The sequence below is a fragment of the Anguilla anguilla genome, chromosome 1, assembly GCF_013347855.1.
Source record: "Anguilla anguilla isolate fAngAng1 chromosome 1, fAngAng1.pri, whole genome shotgun sequence".
NCBI lineage: Eukaryota > Metazoa > Chordata > Actinopteri > Anguilliformes > Anguillidae > Anguilla > Anguilla anguilla.
Window position 1 is genome coordinate 47307111 of NC_049201.1, and position 20468 is coordinate 47327578.

General features: G+C 43.4%; 1 protein-coding gene across 2 annotated transcripts; it reads right to left on the reverse strand.

Annotated features, from left to right (window-relative positions):
• Positions 1 to 174: 174 nt before the first annotated feature.
• On the reverse strand, positions 175 to 16823 carry kiaa0319 (KIAA0319 ortholog). 2 transcript variants are annotated; one of them, XM_035412858.1, is made up of 21 exons: positions 16517 to 16821; positions 14931 to 15044; positions 13545 to 14284; positions 12660 to 12828; positions 12480 to 12578; positions 12036 to 12133; positions 11734 to 11821; positions 11543 to 11635; positions 11058 to 11190; positions 9673 to 9901; positions 8453 to 8576; positions 7899 to 8031; positions 7143 to 7291; positions 6549 to 6700; positions 6323 to 6461; positions 5776 to 5935; positions 5370 to 5506; positions 4983 to 5105; positions 2741 to 2831; positions 2234 to 2334; positions 175 to 2008 (listed from the first exon to the last, which is right to left on the reverse strand). In XM_035412858.1, exons 2-21 carry the CDS (start codon positions 14980 to 14982, stop codon positions 1836 to 1838), a joined length of 3183 nt encoding a protein of 1060 aa, XP_035268749.1. In that variant the 5' UTR covers positions 14983 to 15044; positions 16517 to 16821; the 3' UTR covers positions 175 to 1835. The 2 variants fall into 2 exon arrangements, 1 of the variants encoding a protein (XP_035268749.1); XR_004764733.1 differs by lacking the exons at positions 175 to 2008; positions 2234 to 2334; positions 2741 to 2831 and having other exon boundaries at positions 5094 to 5105; positions 6333 to 6461; positions 16517 to 16823.
• Positions 16824 to 20468: the final 3645 nt, after the last annotated feature.

Genomic DNA, 20468 nt, shown 5'->3' on the forward strand with positions numbered 1-20468 from the left:
TAGTGCTTGTTGAAGGTTTTTGAGTACTTAAAATGTTAGAAAACTCTCCACATGACGCACTTGCCTGATTGGTTGATCTACATGAGCATTTGAAGTTCAGACTTATCAGAGGGGAGTATATGCTTGTATGCTGAAAACAAACATCGTCAGTTCAAAAGAGTGAAAACAAATGCGTAAGATTTGTGAAAGTGCCATTTTTAAGTTTATAGAACATGAGAACACAATCAGTTCACACTGAATAAAAGAGCAACTGGTACTATTGCAAGAATATAGTATAATAGTACAATCAGTTCACCAGTCCAGTGACTGTTTACACAATGGCAAAAGTAATTATCAATGGTGATATTTCACTCAATGTGTTCAGAGAGGGAAGTTTTTTGTTTGATGAAACTACGATGTCTTTAGTGTAAATTTTGGTTGCCTCCATGATCATTCATTTCTCCCATCGACTCCTGTACCTGTACGGTCTCTGTCATTCTCCTGCTTGTACAGCACCAGCTCATGGCTCTCACAGAGGACTGCTTCTGCACATCATTTTGTATGTGTGTGCTAAATGTGTCCCTTAGAAACGTCTTTACACACTTTAGATTAACCTGGTTCTTGGTTGTTACCCATTAGCAAGTTCTCACCCTGTGACTGGGCTAGTCTGAACACCTCCCCTCCCAACCCCCATGGCTTTTCTGAGCAGTGTTTGTCTCTTCATCAAAGCTATATAACCAGATATTCCTTTGAGAAAAAGGTATGTGTTACCCAACATGTTCCAGACGTATAAAACATTTTAGAGTTAAAACTTAAAGCACAAATTATAAAATGAGTCAATTATTGTCTCGTTATTGTACGCGCATTCTGTGGAATACATTGCACAATTAAATATATGCCCTGTTGCATATATTGAAGTGGAATAGTGGATATTTCTGTATGTGCCATGTCATTTTACAAATATTTTTTGAACATATTGAAATCTGTATATATATTTTGTTTTCATATCAGTTCCTTGTTCTTTATTGGGAGGATTATACTGTAGTGTACACTGAGTAGCATTCTGGAAACAAATCTGGAAATCAGGCTGGTTAACAGATAATATGCATTGATCAGGTGCGTCTGAATCTGGAAAGCATAGTCCTATTCTAGACATTCCGTGTTCAGCCTCAAAATGTAGTTTTTTAGGCAGCTTGAGTTTCATATTTTAGTTCTGTAATATAAATGCCTTGAAGGGACCTGGGATTTCTGTGAGAAAGTCAGATTCAGGGCAACTCTTTGGTTGGTTGTTTTGGTCATTTACTGTATGAATCAGTGATGTAAAAGCTTTTTCACTTGGTGTGTCCTTGGTATGCCCATCTGAAAACCACTACTACCTTTTCCACAAAATACCTAATGAAATTCAATTTTCTAGTGGATACAATTTTAAAATGACTACAATGAGGTGAACTGGTGAATTAAACAGCCCTAGACACACCTTTAACCTTTTACATGAAGAATAAAATTTTTTGCATCATTACATCGTTGAAGCATTCCCCATACACCATACAACCCATATCCTCTGAGGAAGAGGATTTGTGTGTCGCGGAAAGCCACCTGAAGAAATAACATTTTTTAAACCGAAAATAAAGTTATTAAAAGCATAAAAACAGTCAAGGAGAAACAGTTTTAAGGGTCGGGGGTGAGAGGGGATTTCAAATAATTACATCTACATTCATCAGTCTGTATTTCCAGGCAGTCTGTAAAGTCTCGCCAGGTTTACAGGGCTCTGTGTACAGTTCTTCCAACCTGTCAGCAGCCCTTTTGGGGCCGCTGGGAAGCAGCACTCATACCCTTGAAGGCTCGCTCCGGGAGGCCTACCCGTCCACGGGGTGGTAGCTGAAGGCGTCCCCGTTTTTGGCGGTGCCGTTGGAGTAGCCCTTTCCCTTGTCCTGCCTCTCGCGGGTGAAGATGGTGTCCTGCTCGCTGTCAAACTCTGACTCTGACATCATCAGGCTGGAGTTGTGCTCTGTGCTCCTGTGCTTGAGGTCTGTGATGGAGGAGGCGGGGGTGGGGGGGGTGGGGGTGGGGGTGGGGGGGGGGGGGGGGGCAGACACAGTCTGAGCCTTAATGTGTAAGCCATAACTTTTAACCTGTAATCTTTAAACAATGTTATAAACACCGCACAACTCAGCTCATGCTATGGCAAAAGCACTGTGCACTGTGTGTGTGCGTGTGTGTGTGTGTGTGGAAACAACAAGAAGAAGTGACAGACTGTATTTTGGCCTCAGCTCCATCCTCTCCTGGTCATCCATGTTGTCTAAAATGGTGTACTTTGTTTTCTTCCTCACTTTCGTTCGCCTTCTCCTTGAAATTCTACAAAAGTGCATAAAACAGTGTGAAATGTTAATCATCCAGCTGAAGAACACATAAAAATAACATGCAGAAGGTGAACAGGGAATGCAAAACACTTTAGTTGTTTAAAGACAAAGAACTGTGTAAAACAACACCATAATGGCTTTAGTGTGTAGCTTTTTAGTGTGTGGCTTTTGACTGTCAATTAGCAAATCTGGCTTGTGTAACTGAATGGATGTAAAGGGATGTGTTCCATACTCAAATGCATGCATTTGATAGCTATCACAAGACATTTTTTTTTCTTATTTTTACCCAAGTTCTCCTTAAAGCTCACATTTATCTATCAAATTCACTGCTTAGCCCCATGTTCTAAGCCACTCAATGTGATGTCATTTCCTGTACGATGGAAAGGCGACAGAGGCAATACCTTTTACAGCAGCACACGCAGGCCCAGGTGACTGACATGATGAGGATGACGCCCATGAAACAGGACAGGACAACGTAGAGGAGGCTCCAGTCTGGCAACAGAGGGACAGAAGGACAGGCGGAGCATGAGCATAACATAACACAGACGAGAACAGGTCCATCAGCCCAACGATGCTCGCCAGTTTCCTGACTAAATTGTACCTAGTGCCCTGATTACCTACAGTCTAGATAGTATCTAACACCATATCAAGAGTTTCTGCCTCTACTACGTTTCCTGGCAGGCAAGACCCCCTAATATCACCACCCTGTGGCAGAGGACTAACTATTTAATTGGTTACCTTTTCACCAGAGGTGTAGCTAGGGGGTGGGGGGTGGGGGGTATGTGCAGACCACACCGGGTGACACCATCAGAGGGGGGTGACACCAAAATGACTGGCAATACATTTTTTGTGCAGTGTTTTGTGTAGCACCGGGTTGAAACAGCTTCTTCAATTTCTCCGATGCGGTTTACTGCCGTTGATTTAATTAGTGGTATTAATGTGATGAGAAGCGCTTTGCCGTTTGAATGCATAACACGCAATTCCTTGTGCCCACACCCGCCAGCACCACCCCTCCTCCCCCACCCCCCCGTCCAGAACATCGGGTGACACCAACAGTCGACCGCACCGGGTGTCACCAACCCTAGTGATGCCACTGCTCTTCACACATTTATCTAATACCCAATAGAGGTACAAGCTCATTGCATGTGTCATATAGAAGTATTTAGTATTTCTAAATATAATGTACGTCTGAGACCTGGACCTATGGTGTATAAATATTTAAAAATGACAATGATCACAATATTATCAAAGGTTGTGTGGAGGTTTAACTCATACAGAATGGTCAGGGAAACCTTAAACTGGTTCTAAATGCTGGGAAAACTAAATACACACTCTCATAGGCACTGAACTCATAATGAATAGATACACACTTTTGCATTTTAAACAGTGATCAAATTGAGTGAGTCTTGCACTATATAACTACTTGAGTATTTGGATTGACAAAATGTTCTCCTCAAAAATGCATATTATGAATTTAACAAAAAAAAAACAATACCAAAATTGCATTCCTATACAGAAACAAGTCTTGCTTCACATTTGAGAACCGCAAAAGCATTGGCAAGCCACAATTTTACCAGTTCTTGGCTGAAGGGACTTGGGGATGCATTATAAATGCATGCCACAGCCACATTTATATAAACCCCTAGATACAGTCAATCGCGGTGAATTATGTTTTATTGCATACTGCCTTCTTTACCATGCAGTATCATGGCAATCATTTGTTCTAAGGAGAAAGCAGTACAGCATTTTATTTATATAGAACGCCCTCCTGGCAAAACTCCATTTTATATCACCACCCTTTTAAAAACTTATAGAAGCTCTAGATTTTCTAGATTTTGCTAGAAACACCATAAAAATGGGGCAGCAGTAGCTGAGGAGGTACAGCGGTTGTCTGGTAAACAGAGAATCGTCAGTTGGATCCCTGGCCTTCTGGATGTGTCAAATTGTCCTTGAGAAAGACAGGAAAGTCCAATTGCTTCCTCCAAGCTGGTTGGCACCTTTCACCGTTGGTGTGCGAGTGTGTAAATGGGTTTATAAGCGGCAGTCATTGTAAAGCGCTTTGTGCAGCAGTTGCCAAAAAATTTTCCATATAAATGCAGTCCATTTACCATTCACAACAGAATTAGGAAGAATTGCTTTTAAAGTATATGCACTACATGCAGAATACATTTTAGGAGTTACTAAAACTAGATGCCTTGGTGTGCAATTGCTTGGTACAATCCATCTGTATTACCTTACAAATAGTATTGTGTATAAGTGTGTTCATACGCACAAACTTTTCTATACATTAAATGTTAAACTCTGTATACTTCTCCTATGTATATTTCTCCCACATGTATATTCTGTTGAGACATTTCATATGCATAGGGTCTTTGTACACAGCTTGTCTGAAATTGTCTGCAAAAAAGAACGCTGGTCTGAGTAGGACGCCCTTCTCAAATATAAAATTTGATTTGAAAAGAAAAAATATGACCAAATATAAACATGTGTATAAGCAAAACATACATTTACAAAATCCCTGTGCAAGGCTATACAAGTTCCACAGTAAGAGTGATGAAAACCACGGTCAGGTTGAGGATAATACAGGCATGAATTCAGGTGGAAATACAGTATAGAGAGACTGCCTGGCTGAGAAGCGCTCACCACAGTTGCTCACTCCATCACCAAGGAAACGGCGAATAGGGTTCTCCATCCAGAAGGGCTCACAGGCACAGCGCTTGCTGAAGGGGTCACACTGGCCGTGGCCCGAACAGCGCAGCAGGCACACTGCACCACACACAGAACAGAGGCGGAGGGTGGGGAGAATTCAGCGTGCTGGAAAATGCAGGCTATTCTCACAGTGAAGAATGAAGTGAAGTGAGCATAGAGGACAGACATTTGAATTACATTCATCTGTGAATTTCTGGTACTGTATATAAAAACACTGAGACAGTTACTTCTGACAGAAACTTCAGGACAGTGAGCGTCTGTCCTGGAAAAGGGTCAGCGATTTATCATTGGACCCCTCCTGCGGTGCATTGTGGGTCTTACTAGTGGTGTCCACCCTGAGGGTCCTGAAGAGCAGGAAGTCAGCCTTCCCCCTCAGCAGCAGGCTTCGCAGCAAGCGGGTGAGCTGGGGGCCCGGCATCGGCCCGTCCCGTCCTCGTACACAGAACCTCAGCGCAGTGCTGCACACAAACACAGCATCCCAAGACTTTAGGGCCAATGTCAGAACACAAGCTCAGCTTTAAGATAACTCAATCCACCTGTCAGCTATTTCTTATAGCAGCTAGAGGCCTTCAATGGGAGTGTAACGTATGAGAAAAACTGGACAAGTCATTCTGGTTAACAGAGGCTAAAACAGAAAAGGAACCTTAAGTGGTTTCAGCATCCCAGCAGTACCCTGCAGATGGGTTCACTACGTATGTGGCGGTGGCAGCCCGGGCGCAAGCGTTACCTGATGTCAGACTTCGCGTGCAGCCCCCGCACGCTGATGTCAGAGTCCAGCGCGTGGAGAAGCGCGGCCAGCTGCCTGACCACTGTGTCCCTCTGCTGCTGGGACACCTGGGACACGGCCACCGCCAGCTCCAGCTCCACCTCGTCCCTCCTGTGGGGGTCTGGAGCAAATGGTCCTCAGGTTATACACATTCTAGCCACTAGGGGGTCTGGAGCAAAGGGTCCTCATGTCATACACATTATAACCACCAGGGAGTCTGGAGCAAAGGGTCCTCACGTCATACACATTATAACCACTTGTGGCACTAGAGAGGGTGAGAGAGGAGGTGAGACAGGTGAGGAGGTGAGTATGATAACATGAGGGTGAGTGGAGAGGTTCAGAAGAAGTGGGAAAATGTTTGAAAAGGAGGTGGGACCTTTCACAGGAGGTGAGAATGAGGGAGGAGGTGAGAGATGACAGAGGGAGTGGGGAGAGGTGAGCAGTGGTGGGAAACAGGGAAAGAGGAGGTGAGGCAGGAGGTGAAAGGAGGCAGGGAGAAAGGCCCTACCAGGACGCACTTCCACGGTGGCGGTGGCCATGCTGGTGCGTCTCTGGGAATCCGTCACGCACAGCTGGAACAGGTACGTCCCCTCCACCAGGTTGGCCAGGCGAAGAAAGGCCTGCCGTTCCGACCCGTACAGGACGTCCTGCGCACAGGGGGGAGAAAACCCCATTAGCCGGTCCCCTCTCGCGCACCCGAAACTCAGAGGAGTGTGGCGGGAGCCCCCACTCACCCCAGCGGCAGGGCTCTGGCCATCTCGCACCCACAGGTAGGACATGTTGGCTGGGTCAGCCCCGGAAACCGAGCCCCTCAGCACCAGGGAGTTGTTGGGCAGGATCAGGGTGTGGCTGCCCCCGGCATGGACCACAGGGGCAAGATCCTGGGCTGCGGGAACATTGCCATAGCTCACTTAGTGCTTAAGCGTACACTGATATCTTAAACCAGGGATCATAAATCTCATCCAGAAAGGGCCAGTGTGGGTGCAAGCTTCTGTTTCAACACAGCGGCAACACATTGTGATTCCACTAATTTAGGTTCTCAGCAAAGACTAGTGGTTGATTCATAGAATCAGACGTATGACAGCTTGGTTGGAAGAAAAAGCCTGCACCCACCTTGGCCCTTTCTGTATAAGATTGAGGGCCCCTGTTTCTTAGCAACCAAAAGGAAAGATAGGACCAATATGATGCCACAACGACGTGTTTATTTTTGAAATCACCCTTGTCTTTTTTCAAGCACTGTGCAGAATCCTAGCTCAAGCTCAAACACACTTTCAAGGACCTATTCAAACCTGACTGCTGTAAGGATTAATGGCAGCCCTGAATCTCACCTTCGGTCACAGTAACAGTGAGGGAAGCGCTGTCTGATGCCCCCTGCTGGTCTGTCACTGTCAGCCTGAAGATGTAACTGCCTGCCCCCAAACCTGTTGCCATGGCCACTGCCTTGTCAGCATCCTCTATCTTCATCTCAGGAGGACCACTTCAAGACAATGACAGGGATTACCAGAGGAACAGTGCAATAACAGCAAACAGTGCCAGCTATGTCATCCAAGCTAAATCTCAGCCAACATCACTCCTGAAGCCCTGGAACACTAAATGGTTTCCATGTGAGGCTTGATGTTACATTTCATGAGCCAATGTCTCACTCACAATATAAACAACACAATCTCCACCCTTCAAATTCACAGCAATCTCAATTTGTTTAGCCATAGCAGAGCCCACTGAGGCCCTAAAAACAACCTGTGGAATTAAAGCCTCTCTTCTTTCCTTCCTTTCTTATTTCCTCCCTCCACTCTATCTTCCCTTCTCTCCTTCCTTTCTTTCACGCTTTCCTTCCTTTTGTTCATCTCTCACTTTCTGTCCTTTCTTTTCCTATCTCACTTCCTTCTTCCCTTCTCTCCTTCCTTTCCTTCACCCATTCCTTCCTTACGTCTATTCATCTCTCACTTTCTGTCCTTCTCCTCTCTCACTTCCTTCTTCCCTTCTTTCTTTACTCCCTCCCTTCCCCCTCTCCCTCCTTCCCTCTCTTCCCCTGTTTAAGAGAAAATTCTGCAGTGTAGGCTGAGTGGCCAGTCTCAGGTAAGTACCTGATGGCTTCCCAGTGGAAGGTGGCAATGCCCTGGTCGTCAGTGCTGCCGCTGCCAACCAGCCTGGTGCTGTTCACTGGAAGGGTCAGCTGCCTGTCTGGCCCCACCACTGCGGTAGGGCCCGTGTTCTCCTCTGGGTCACACAATGAAAGAACAGAACTACAGCTGAGGGACTATCTTTACACAGCAAAGCACTCATTAGCACTGTTCTTTTCAGGAAAGTGTGTGGGTGAGTGTATCAAGAATTTATAAATTTGCCTCGTGGGGACTTAGAACTATGTTTCCCTGAGTTCAAAAACATCACATTTTAGACAAAAGAGGTATTTTAAGGTAAGATTAGATATCACGAGAACCTTATTAATTTAACTGGGCTGATGACTGAGCCGCCCAAAAGCAGTTGGCTGATGATCATCACTTAACTTAAAAGCACCTACATCATTTGGCCGAGCATTCCACACACAGATACGAGTACATTTTTCAAGGTTCAGTGGACTAGCATATAAGGGGGACAGAGACAAAGATGGCTCAAAAAGGAGAAAAAGAGGCAAGCTCACCAGGCTGCACAAGGATCGTAACGTTGGAGGAAGCTTGCTGGCCTGCCGAGTCAGTGACGGTCAGCTGGAAGGAGTACACGCCCTCATGCAGGTCTGACAGCTGGAGTAGGGGAGTCCTCACACCCTGGAGAGAGACCCAGAAAGTAAAGTGGCTCACACCACCAATACGCAACACTGGACTATTTATTACATTTCCCCCATAACAGAGACAGGGAGAGCTACAACGAGAGAGAGAAAGAGAGACCTGTATTGCATCGTAATATCTCTTAATATGTGTTTTTAAATATGCCATGCCAATGACACATTTAACTGTCCTGACAATACAGTTGTGACAAATACACAAACTTTGGCTATTTTGTGAGGAAGGGAGGGGGTTCGGAGAATCGGATCTGAAAACTACCCACTCGGTGTGGAGTAACCACACTGTCTCAAAAGACTAGAGGAAGGGGACAAAGTAACCAAACAGAAAAATAAATACTCCCAAGGGAGAATATCCCTAGGTATACCGTACTAAGTTAGACTAACCCCTGAAAGGGTGAAAAGAACTAAGGCCAAGGAGTCTATAAAACTAGAGAAAACTCATAGGGGAGATTATCCCAGTCAAACAGGTACAACAGTAGGTAGGAACTAAGGAAAGGAGTAATAAAACTAGACAGAATAGAGTAATATACTCCTATGGGCGGTAAGCCAACAAAAATATACCCAGAGAAAAGGGCAAAACCGAACAGAAAAAGGAGTATAATAAAGCTGTCTCATAAAAAGAACTGTAACAGTGTAAAGGTAAAAACCAATGATATCAGTACTGCAGAGATCTCTTCACAAAGGAGGAAGAGAGACTGTTACAGCACTGAAAAGTTACAAAACACACTGACAGAATTACCGGCTAATGTGTAACAAGAGTTGACACAAAAGCACGGACGGCAGGCCAGCAAGAGCTTAAATAGGAACTACAGCAGGTGAACCCAATTAGCTCAATCAGGGGAATGAACTGACAAGGACGCCCTCCACCACCCACACCACCCAGAACCGTGACAGTATTGTTGAATAAGTCATGCCAATGAGGCATTTATATTGAAATTGAACTGAGATAAATAGATGTAGAGGTAGAGACAGAGTACAAGAACAGCACACACCACACAACATACAAATCTGCTCAAAGCCAAGGGGGTCCCTGCCATCTGTTTTGGAGTTATTTTCAGTGTGTTTACAGGTGACCTCACCTCCATGGTGGGGTCTCTGCCGGGGCTGTGGGAAAGGAGGGTCCAGGAGTAGGCAGCGATAGGGTGGTCATCGCTGCTCTCGCTGCCACTCAGGGTGACGTGGTTGAGGGGCAGGGTGAGGGTTAGGTTGGGGCCAGCAATGGCTACCGGGGGGAGGTCCACTGGCCTGATGGCCCTCACTGTGGCCAGGGTGGAGTCAGTCGCCCCTTCTGAATCAACCACCGTCAGCCTGTGGACAACACAAATGACAAGCGCTACTCCAGGTGCTCCTTTTACAATGATTCTTCATTCAGTAGAATTTCTGGTGCTCATTTGTCATTGAACTTTCCCCACACACAAATAAAAATGACTTATAAGACAACAAGAGTTTGCATTAGCTGGCAATTGCTGGTTTTTGGCTGGTAAAAAAAGTCCAATAAATGTAGTCTTCTTTAAAACAAAAAAACAAACAAAAGTAAACAAAATAAATAGATAGAGCATAAGTAATGGTTCTTAAAATTCCAAATATGACTTTCACATTTTACACAATGGCACAGCAACCTATTATTGTCATCACCCCAAGTCAACCTACAGCATGAAGCAAGGAATTAAATCGTGTCAAAACTGCATGGAGAAGCTGCCTGAAGGAGGAGAATTTCGCACAGCTAAAGTGAATCTCAGGATACACTATAACTAACAAGACATTCAGTTTCAATTCAGCTGGTGGCAGGTGCCCACGCTACAAAATATCACAGAAAATGAAAGGGCATATGCAAAATAAGTTGTTGGTAGGCTATCACAGCACTGTAGTAATTTTTGCCCTGACAATGCGGAACTTGACCTTGAACAAGTTCAAAAATTAACTTGCAGATGTGATTTTTTCATCCTTATTCAGTAATAGATGATTCTAATTATTCAAAAGAAAAATATGCTTCAGTAAACAACTAATGATGGAAGATCATGACAGGTTCTTTTGTTGAGAAAAAGCGTATCCATATAGACTGAATGCTAGTGTAATATCACCTTTATGAATGTATATTTCAAATAGTTTTTTAAGTCCAAAAATGCAAGATTCTGCTGTTACACATCAATAAACAACCCTGGCTATGGTGCACACATAAAGAGCTGATATGGCCACAATTTTAATCATTTGCCCAACAAACTGGAGTTAAATCTGACTAGGAAGGATATAAAATCCAATAATAACAGTAAAAGATTAACTCCTTTGGATAAGACTTCAAGTTGTCAGCTACCAAGTATAATCATTGAAAGTGTTGAAGGGAAAGACGTAGCTAGTAACTACCGGAAAGTGTAACCAGGTGTATACACGGTAAAAAGAGGTACAGTATAGTCAGGTGTATATGTGGTAGCGGAGTGTGTGGCCAAGGCAGGGAGATGCACATTACCTGAATGTGTAGTTCCCAGGTTCCAGGTCTGACAGGCGAAGGATGGCGGTGTCTGCTGAGGTTTTGAGTTTCCGCGGTGGGCTGGACACTTCCTCCCAATGGTAGCTTGCTACCCTGTCATCGTCAGTGCTCCCTGTGAGAAACCAGCCAAGACACAACAGCTGAGGAATTCCCATCCATCTCCCATGCAGCACAGACATGAGGATCTAGTGGACCATTTCCTACACAGAATGGCATTGTGGGTCTTTTCAGCTAAATATGAGAACTCAACAATTGTTCTACTGTCACAAGCAAATCCAAGTATGTTTATTGCAGTGCCCCCTAACAACAACATCTCAGAATTAACTATATTTTTCTGCGCATTTATTTTACTTAAACAATGCAAGAGTTTCTGAGTTTGGAAAAGATTCTTTTGTAAATGTTATCCATTTATAAACTGTGCTGTGTTCTCATGTCATCACGATAAGGGGGAAAGAGGAACGTACGGCTGCCATCGATGAAGACAGAGCCAGCAGGGAGGGTGACCTCCTGGCTCTCAGGCGAGGCGATGGCTCTGGGGGGCTGGTTCTCGTGAGCCGCTGTGGGGAGAGAAACACAGGATCCGCTTTATCAGATGCAGGAGCACAACTGATCCTGGAACAGAACAGAATGCTGGAGAATTCCGCACCGTACGTACCGGCCTTAACGGTAACGTTCACAAAGCCCTCTCCGTAGGCGCCGTCCCCGGTCACACACACTTTCACTGCATACAGGCCTGTGGACAGCTGGCAGCAATAGCGAATCAAATTACTGGTCAAAGGTCAACCGAAGTTATCTAAATTAATATCAACACAACACAGGTGTCATTTAAGACAAGAGTTTCGCAATAAAATGGAAATTGGCTGGCAGGAAATTGAAACAAGTAATACTGTTAATTACAAACTGTGATATCATGTGCCATATAGATTAGAGCTACTGGTAAGTTAGAAAGGACTTTACTCCAGACAGCCTGACAGACTCGCTGTGTTTGCCCTCCATCTCTCCCTGGTGGCCAGTTGGGTAGCTGATTAAACTCCACTCGTAAGCATAGGAGGTCTCTGAGAAAAAAAAACATGAAAGCAGCAGGTGCTTATTCAAACCTTATTAGCACCAGGAACAATCAATGCAATGCATCAATGCAATGAAAAGCACAGATCTAATCTAGTACAAGCATTCTGATTCCCTTTGTGTATTCAGGGCGGTGGGATTTAGACCTTAGTGACTTGAGAACCAAATCCAAAACAATAGCATGGATGCCATCCTGACCAGACACACACACACAACAACAACAACAACAACAACAATGATAATGTACTCCTTCTCTAAGCAACACAATCCTCTTTGTATTCATGCTTTTTGGTCACTGAGGCAGTGTCACAAGGGACAAGTGAAAGAGCGACATACTGGACTGTGGCTCAGATATTACTGATGTGTTCAGCTCCACTGAGTTCCTGGGCAGTGACACTTCCACAGGCTCTCCCACGGACACTAGCAGGGTCCTGCCTGTGACAGCAGAGTGAGAAAGAGAGAGACTGAAAGCTGTTTTTGGTCCTCAGTGGAAATGACTTTCGAACAGAGCAATACCTGGTTTTGAGATGGCAGTTGAAGCTGGAGTATCGGACACAGGTGGGAGGTTTTCTGTGGGTGGGAAAGTCCCCATTTGGCTCTGGGGGGTGGAGTCTGCACTGCTGTTTTGGAGTTGGGGTGTGGTCTCCAGACTGCTGTAGGATACATTCTGCGAAATATCACTATCCTAAAAAGGATAATATACATAACAGAAAGAAACACATACATTTTATTAGCATTTTCTTTGATGGCCTTTCATGCAATAGGATATTGTTAAAATGCATGCAAATAACAACTGATAGGCTATGTTAAGGTTGACAGTTACCAACCATCACAAAAACCTCTAAAATGGAGGAAACACCCAACCTTACTGATCAGTGGGCTATTTTTCTCATCATCGTGCTTTATTATTTTGGGGGGGGGGGGTATTTAGCCTGTTTTGTAATATTGGCAGGGTTGTAACCCCCCTATCCCCCTGTAAATTACACCCTTGACGTATTGATTATTTTTTTTTGCCTCAAAGGCAACATAAAGATAGGCTGTACAGACTGAGTCAGCACTTACGCAGGCAGCAGGAACAAACAGGATGTGCTTCACATTCAGTGATTAAGACTCAGCCTTCCTCTCAGCATGTTATGACACAGCCGTGCTTGAAATGCCAGACACGAACCGTGCACAACATTTCTTTTTCTCCCTCCATTTTGTATTTTTTTCACCTTAATTATTTGTTTTCAGAGTGTCCACTTCACATTCAAAGCATAAATGAGCCTATTAAAACAATATTGATAAACATGAAAGCAATGTCTGTAATGTCAGCATGAAAAAGAGATGCCCATATCGCCCCTCCCTAGGCTGTGTGGGCATATCGATGTCACTAGATGAACAGATTTGGCAGACACTCACACTGAGGCCTTCTGGTACAGAAACTGGGGACATGAGGGTAGGGCCAGAGTCAGTGGGTGGAGCTGGAACAGAATCTAGGTTACCGGGGGCGGAGCTACGCAGAAAAAGGCTGCTCTTGGTCGGGTTCTGCAGAGAGTCCTGAGGAGAATCCTTCTCCCCTCGGCTGCCCCCGGACTCTGACAGGTTAAGACCCTCCCTCCCTGGCACCGAGGGCCAATCCAGGTACCCCGAGCTCTCCTTCAGTTCTGCCTTGGAGCCCACCAAGCTGCTGCCCCTGATCCCGTCCCCGTCCTCCGAGTTCTGGTAGCCCTCGGGGTAGTCGATATCCGCCAGGGCGGAGTCGCCGAAGCCGTGGGCTCCGTCGAACAGGCCCAGGTCCTTGAGGGCTTCGGCCCCCTTGGGCCTGAGGAGCGGGCGCCAGCGGCCTGGGTAGGGCTGCCCCCGCACCAGGGACTGCAGGACCAGCGTCTGGGCGGGGCCGCGCTGCAGGAAGGCCACGTAGGAGTCGGTGCCGGGCCGCTGCTTGGGCTGGCAGTTCTCCTTGCGCTGGCAGCTGAGGACGTAGCAGCGGCGCTCGAAGTACCAGGCCAGGTCGCAGCCCGGGAGGTCGCAGCAGGCCTCGGCGCAGTGCACCAGTGACGACACGTCCGGCACGCGCAGGATGCTGCTGCTCTTCAGGTTGGGCGAGATGATGGTGTTTGAGAACGTCGCCCCCTGCCAGCACTGCTCTGCCACTATACCTGTGGAGCAGGGGGGAAGGGTGAAAGAGAGATGGGTGAAACACCTGCATAGCTTAGTCCGGACCACAGGTAAACCCCTAGGACCACTACACAAGCCATCATTATCCAAATATATATATTTTTTGTTCAGTGTTTGAAACCAGCTCACAGTGTTTCCTTCATATGTATCAGACAATTCAGCATTTCTCATCCTAAGTCATGCCCAAAACAGATGGCTGCAATTGTTTACCGGAACCAGAAACAAAAATGCCATCAATTATTCAGGAACTTTTCTGTAGTTGCCCTTCTAGGCTTTTGTTGCTCATCAATGTCTGTTAAAAGGCAACATCTGTAGTGCTTGGACTTTTAACTAGAATGTGTCTCAACTATGATAATGAACAAAGGATGCAATATGAGACAGTGACAGTTAAATTCTTTTTGACATACTTCACGCAAAGGAGCAATGTTTTTTGCTATGTTCAAGCACTACTAAATAAACATTGCTACGACAACAAAACATTTTCATTTTTTTCCAAATTACAACAAAATACTTCATACTACTAGAACACTTCTTACTACTAATTCTACAACTTCAAAGATTCTAACAAGGACCAATTACACAATTGTTGTACTGTGATTTTACGTTTTGTGCGTAAAACCGCCTTACCTTTTGTGCATAGCAGGAAAACACAAAAAAGCAGGACAGGAGCAGTTCTCATGATGTCAGAGCATCAGTTTGGGGTGTGGCTTGATTTAGTCCTTCTGCATTGGCCACCTAAGCCTGAACCAACCAAGAAAAGGGTGTTATAGCCATGCATATCCAGCACAAAGCAAATTAATTCATGAATACATGGTCTGTGAACAGATCCAAAATACTGAATGTGTGAACAAAGGATAACTTTCAGTTACTATATTAATTGATTGATTAGCATCTATATTAGCTGAATATATATACATATATATATATATATTCATCTAATATATAACAAAAGACAGACCTGTAGAGATTGAAGGAATGAATATTGAAATATATGCAACAGACTTGGATCAAAATATACTGAATTGTTCCTCACATATCTGTTGATTCTCTCATGAAGTACTGTACACATGAATGAATAACAAATAGCCATGAGGTCAGACTGGTACTGCACAACCACTGGCTGACATAATGCCATATAGGCAACTGTTTGTCATAGCACTTTATTTCTCTATTCCAACAGCCTGGTAAGAAGCCATCGTTTTGGACAACATTATGACACCTTTTCTTGGCTATAAAACTCATGTCTAAACTATCAGGGCTAACAAAAAAATTGGATATTTTTTTATGTGGAAGGGCAGATATCCTGGAGGTATCCTGTATCCTTCCTCTTCCATTCTTGAAAAATATCTAGCACACAGGTGAACAAACAGGACCAGGTGAAGAGGTTGAGAGTAGTGAAGGTGTTTGCAGACTGAGAATGCAACACATTGCCTGGCCAATCAACAAGAGTTTCAAGGGTCTAATGACATGCATCAGGAGTGTACATGCAGGTGATTGGACACCCTACATTAAAGGTGCTCTCTGACAGGTAATTTTCACCTGGGCATGAGTCCAGAATTTGACCTCGAACAGTGCCCAACAATGACTCGTTTACATGGCTTGGAGTTTAGTTAGGCCTGTTAAGCTCAAATAGGTAGCACACCCGCACTTCAAAAACAGGATCTTTGAGGAAAGGGGTTACATAAGGAAAAGGCTAGTTAGCCACACAAGCTCACATAATAACCCTTGTGTGTATGAAAAACAAACAGCACACCAAGGCTGCTTCCGTGCCATTTGTTTGGACAGTGCAAAGGATAGTTTGTTTTATTTTCCAGCTAGTGGTCTCTCTTGAAGGAATAAGAGTTTTATTACAGGTGAGGGTGCAACCATGCACTCAGGAGGCAATCCTATTTCAACAGGAACACAGCTGCCTGGTGCGCAGGACAAAAATATCTTATTGGGAGACCGGTACATTTCTGACTCAAAGCCTTGTCACCGGTAACCATCTAGCATGTCACACTTGTTATAATAAAGATGCAATGAGTTTTTCATTGAATATTTATGCGCTCCCCGAAACGGGCGGCATTTGTCAACAAGATAATTAATTCTTCGTTTTCGCATACACATTCACAGGCCTGTTTTTCCCTTCGACAGAAATAATCAGTGCCACGAAACACAGTAGGAAGCATCGCACATTGAAACGCTATCTGTACTAGACGTTGAAACACACCTACCTTCATCGTACCAGCTCTCCTGTAAAGCTACATCAGCATCTTTCCATCCGCCCGTTATTTATCCTTTACACGAGCTCAGTTTTTCTTCTTTCCGGAACTTGGACCCTAGGTGTATTTTGTATTTGCTGTGACGACGCAGGACGTTGTGTCTGCATGCAAAGCTTGAATACCGAAGGGGATGTGCGCAGTGATGCTTAAAAAGAGGCTGCGAGGTCTTGGTTGCTACGCTAGTGCCTATGCGCGACCGAGGGTGTGAGTGATGATGAGCTAAGCGTCTGGCGCTCGGGATCGAGCACAGGAGGTGATGGCGTACAACAAGCTAAAACTTGTGCGTGCGTGCGCGCGCACTCGAGTGCGTGCTTCAATTTGGATATCTTAATTTAAAAACAACGCAGTTTATTTTTCGCTCGTAGGATTATCGCGGTAGGCCAGTGGTTCTCAAAATTGGTCTTGGCCCCCCTGTGTAAACTGGTTTTCGTTTTAACCACAATAGCAACCCAAGCATTTTAACAAGCTGTTATTTTTTCCTAAGTGCTTTTCGTGTTCAGAGAGATTCTTTGCCCTCTTGAGGCATATTATGTCAGAAATAGCTGTAATTATCTAATTGATCAAATTAAAGAGTGAAGTGAATCGATAGGCTCCTAAGTATTTTGTTGAACACTTGTTTAAGTTCTTTCATCATTTTCCCTTAAACTAAACCTTAATCTTACCTTAACACAAAACAGGGTTGGCTCATTATCATTAGCTTTGTCTCTGAATGCTTCATTAACTCCCAAATGGTTCGTTTTAGTGGCCATATCCACAGTTTCACCAGTTAGGAGCCTGTTGATTCACCCAAATCTTTAATGTGTTCAGTTAAATACTTTTGTCACCATATTTTATGTAATTGTTGGCTATATAGCACAATAAGCACAATGTGAACATGGGACTTTTATTCTTCATGGCATTTTACTTACTTACTTACTTGCATAAACATGCAATATCTCCTAAATAACAAAAATGAACAGCTTAAAATTCTGGAATTACAGTTGTGGGTAGAACAAAAGCTAGCAAACCTGAGATGGACACACCACTAAATTGAGTAACATCTTCAGAGGAGTCCACATTTCATGATAGGACCAGCTTATTGTATTGTTGTGACAGGCATCCTGCTTTTCATCTGTGAAGACAACCATTTCAAAACACGCAGGAAATTAGCACCAGTGAAAATGAAGAAGCAAGATCCTTCGAAGTGACCTTTGTGTCAATTACACTAACAGGTATCCAACAGCCTATAAATGTAGAGATTTAATTAATGTAATTGTAGTGTGTATAACTGTAGTGTGTATTCATTTAAAAATTGAATCCCATCTAAGGACACAATGCTGTAAAATTACACAAGCAAGAAAATGTTTTTTTTTTTTTCTTTTTTTTTTTCTTTTAGTATTCAATGTATCAATGTGCCTTTGTTTGTGGCCTTGTAAAACAACAATTTAATGATAGGGACATGACCATGCAAATACAGCCATGGATTATGACAATATTTATCATAATGTCTGGTCATCAAATGATGATAATAAACTGTAATAATTTCACTTTACAAACAATGCATTCAAAGTACATCACAGTCCAAAAACCAGCAAGAAACAGAAGCCAAATTAGCCCACATAGGCAGACGGACACGCAAGCTAAAAGGACACATATGAAAATTGGGTAATAATCAGAGGTGTGAAATGATGATTTTTTTAATCACCATGCCCAGATTTTAAAGTACAGTGGCATTAATGCCATGCTGTAAGCACACCACTTAAGGGTGTCATTGTGGTACTGATTGCATTTGAGCTTTACGTTGAACATGCAGGAAAAACTGAAAATCAAGAAGGTGTTAGCACAGAAAGTAACTGCAAGTATCACCTTAATGATACCATTCTTTTTCTCTTGTATTGTTAATACCTCAGGCCCAGCAGGGGGCGCCAGAAGCATGCTCCAAGCAAGGCGAATGAAGGCGGGGGGAGGCTGAAAACCGACTCCCAGCCCCAAAAGGGGACGGAGATGAAAGAGGAGTAGCAGGACAAGGGGAAGGTGAAGGAGAGTGATATGGAGCACTAGGGACCAAAGAACATAGAGATACCGGGAGAGGGACACAATCAGACTGAAATTTCTGACCTGGAACATTGACAGGTTGGACTTTGAGGGCATCAAAGATCACATTGGCAATCTTTATCTATCACACTGCACAATGTATACAGTGGCACTAACGGGCTTTTAAACAGCAAACCTCATTAATGATTCTAATTTAAAATGAAAATTGATTGCTGTCTGCCATGAACATGTGTCATAAGTACAAAAGAACTTCAATTTATTGAAGTCCAAAGAGATTTTCCTTTCAAATGTCAGTTGTCTGTGCAACCTGGATCATGGCTATTCTTAACAAGGCTATATACAGCTCTATAGGCAATAACATCTAATGCCAAGCTAACTCTATTTTTTACTTGGCCAGGCTTACTGAACAGGCTTCGTACTTTGTACAAGGTTGTCAAATTAATTTAATCTGTCAGCCTATATATTGTAATTAGTTTCACAGTGAAAGCAAGTTGTGACCGAAGCACATGATTATAGTTTCACATACGTAGAGACTATTTTAAAGAATTCCTAAAGTATAAAAACACACACTGCTACTGTAATCCTATTTCTTGTTTTTCTCTGAAGAGGCATGGTGTTGATGCAGGAATTTATCTTGCTGCTGAAATATTATCCAATGATTTTTCTAGAAGAAACAAGTCATACCTATACATTTTGCAACTGATTTTTGGTTACATTCTAAACATATAGTTTTTGTTAACATACTAATTTTATATACTTTTTTTATGTACATAACTGTATAATTCTCTGAATATTATTTCATTATTTATATATATGCGCACCTTCAACTGAAATTATGTTTGAAATAAATTTACTGAAAGCTAACTTTGTTTTTTTTAAAGACAGTGAGGATAACAAATATTCAAATCTGAATCTTCTAAACCATACATCCCTGTTGCTTTTGCATTTCTTATGATTTCCTGTATTACTTGGTCATTACAGGGCCAGGTCAAGTTTACTTCACTGGTCTGCTTCAGTGATGTTGAGGAAGTCACGGGTACAGTGACTCTTGCAGGGAGACAGTGAACTACTCCACTGCAGCAATGTGGGGGAAATCGGATAATGACCCAGGTAAACTAGCCCTGCAGTACATGTAAAGAAGGAAGTGCCACTAGAGTGCCACTCACGAGACAGCTATACTGTTATCCACATCTCATTTCATCTTCTCTTTCGTCATATTAAGTGTTGCTACCACTTATACTTATATGTATCTTCCAGGACAATGCTATCCTAGCCATCAATTTTTATTTAATGGCAAGAATAACATTGTCCTGGAAGATAATTTGCCATTTATTGCCATTATCCTTAGAGTCAATAAACTTTGTAAATGAGCCTTTTGCAGAGATTACAGATGTGAGCATTCTTGGGATGTCTGAATTAACTTTGCACATTTACATCCAAGCTACTATATCCGCTACGATATACTTTACTCTGGAAAAGCAAAAACATGACAATGCCTCAAAACCTTTAACTTCTCACATATAACCACACATAATCCACCTCTGATGAGAAATTACAGACTGAACATCAGGTGCTGGCAAATGGCCAATTTGTGATGAAACTGTTTAAGACTGGTGGTATAAAATTAATTCCATTGCAGTCTCTGGAAATGTGCCTCAAATTTTATGAACATGTTGATACATAAATAAAATTTTAAAAAAAATAATAAATTGCATGTGCTGTACAGTAATAATAACAATAAAGACATTTTCACTCATCATTGTGATTGCTTTGTCTTTGTGTGCATGTGTGTGTGTGTGTGTGTGGTCTGTGTGTGTGCATGTGTGTGTGTGTGATGCTGAAGAGTGGGTGGCACACCAATGATCACTGG

Bases quoted from the DNA above. Each gene is read 5' to 3' on its own strand.
- kiaa0319 (XM_035412858.1), bottom strand. From the start codon at position 14,982: ATGAGAACTGCTCCTGTCCTGCTTTTTTGTGTTTTCCTGCTATGCACA. The intron at 14,285-14,930 runs GTAAGGCGGTTT...CCTGCTCCACAG, and splicing joins TTTCCTGCTATGCACAAAAG to GTATAGTGGCAGAGCAGTGC. The intron at 2,009-2,233 runs GTCTGTCACTTC...CCTCCATCACAG, and splicing joins GGAGCTGAGGCCAAAATACA to ACCTCAAGCACAGGAGCACA.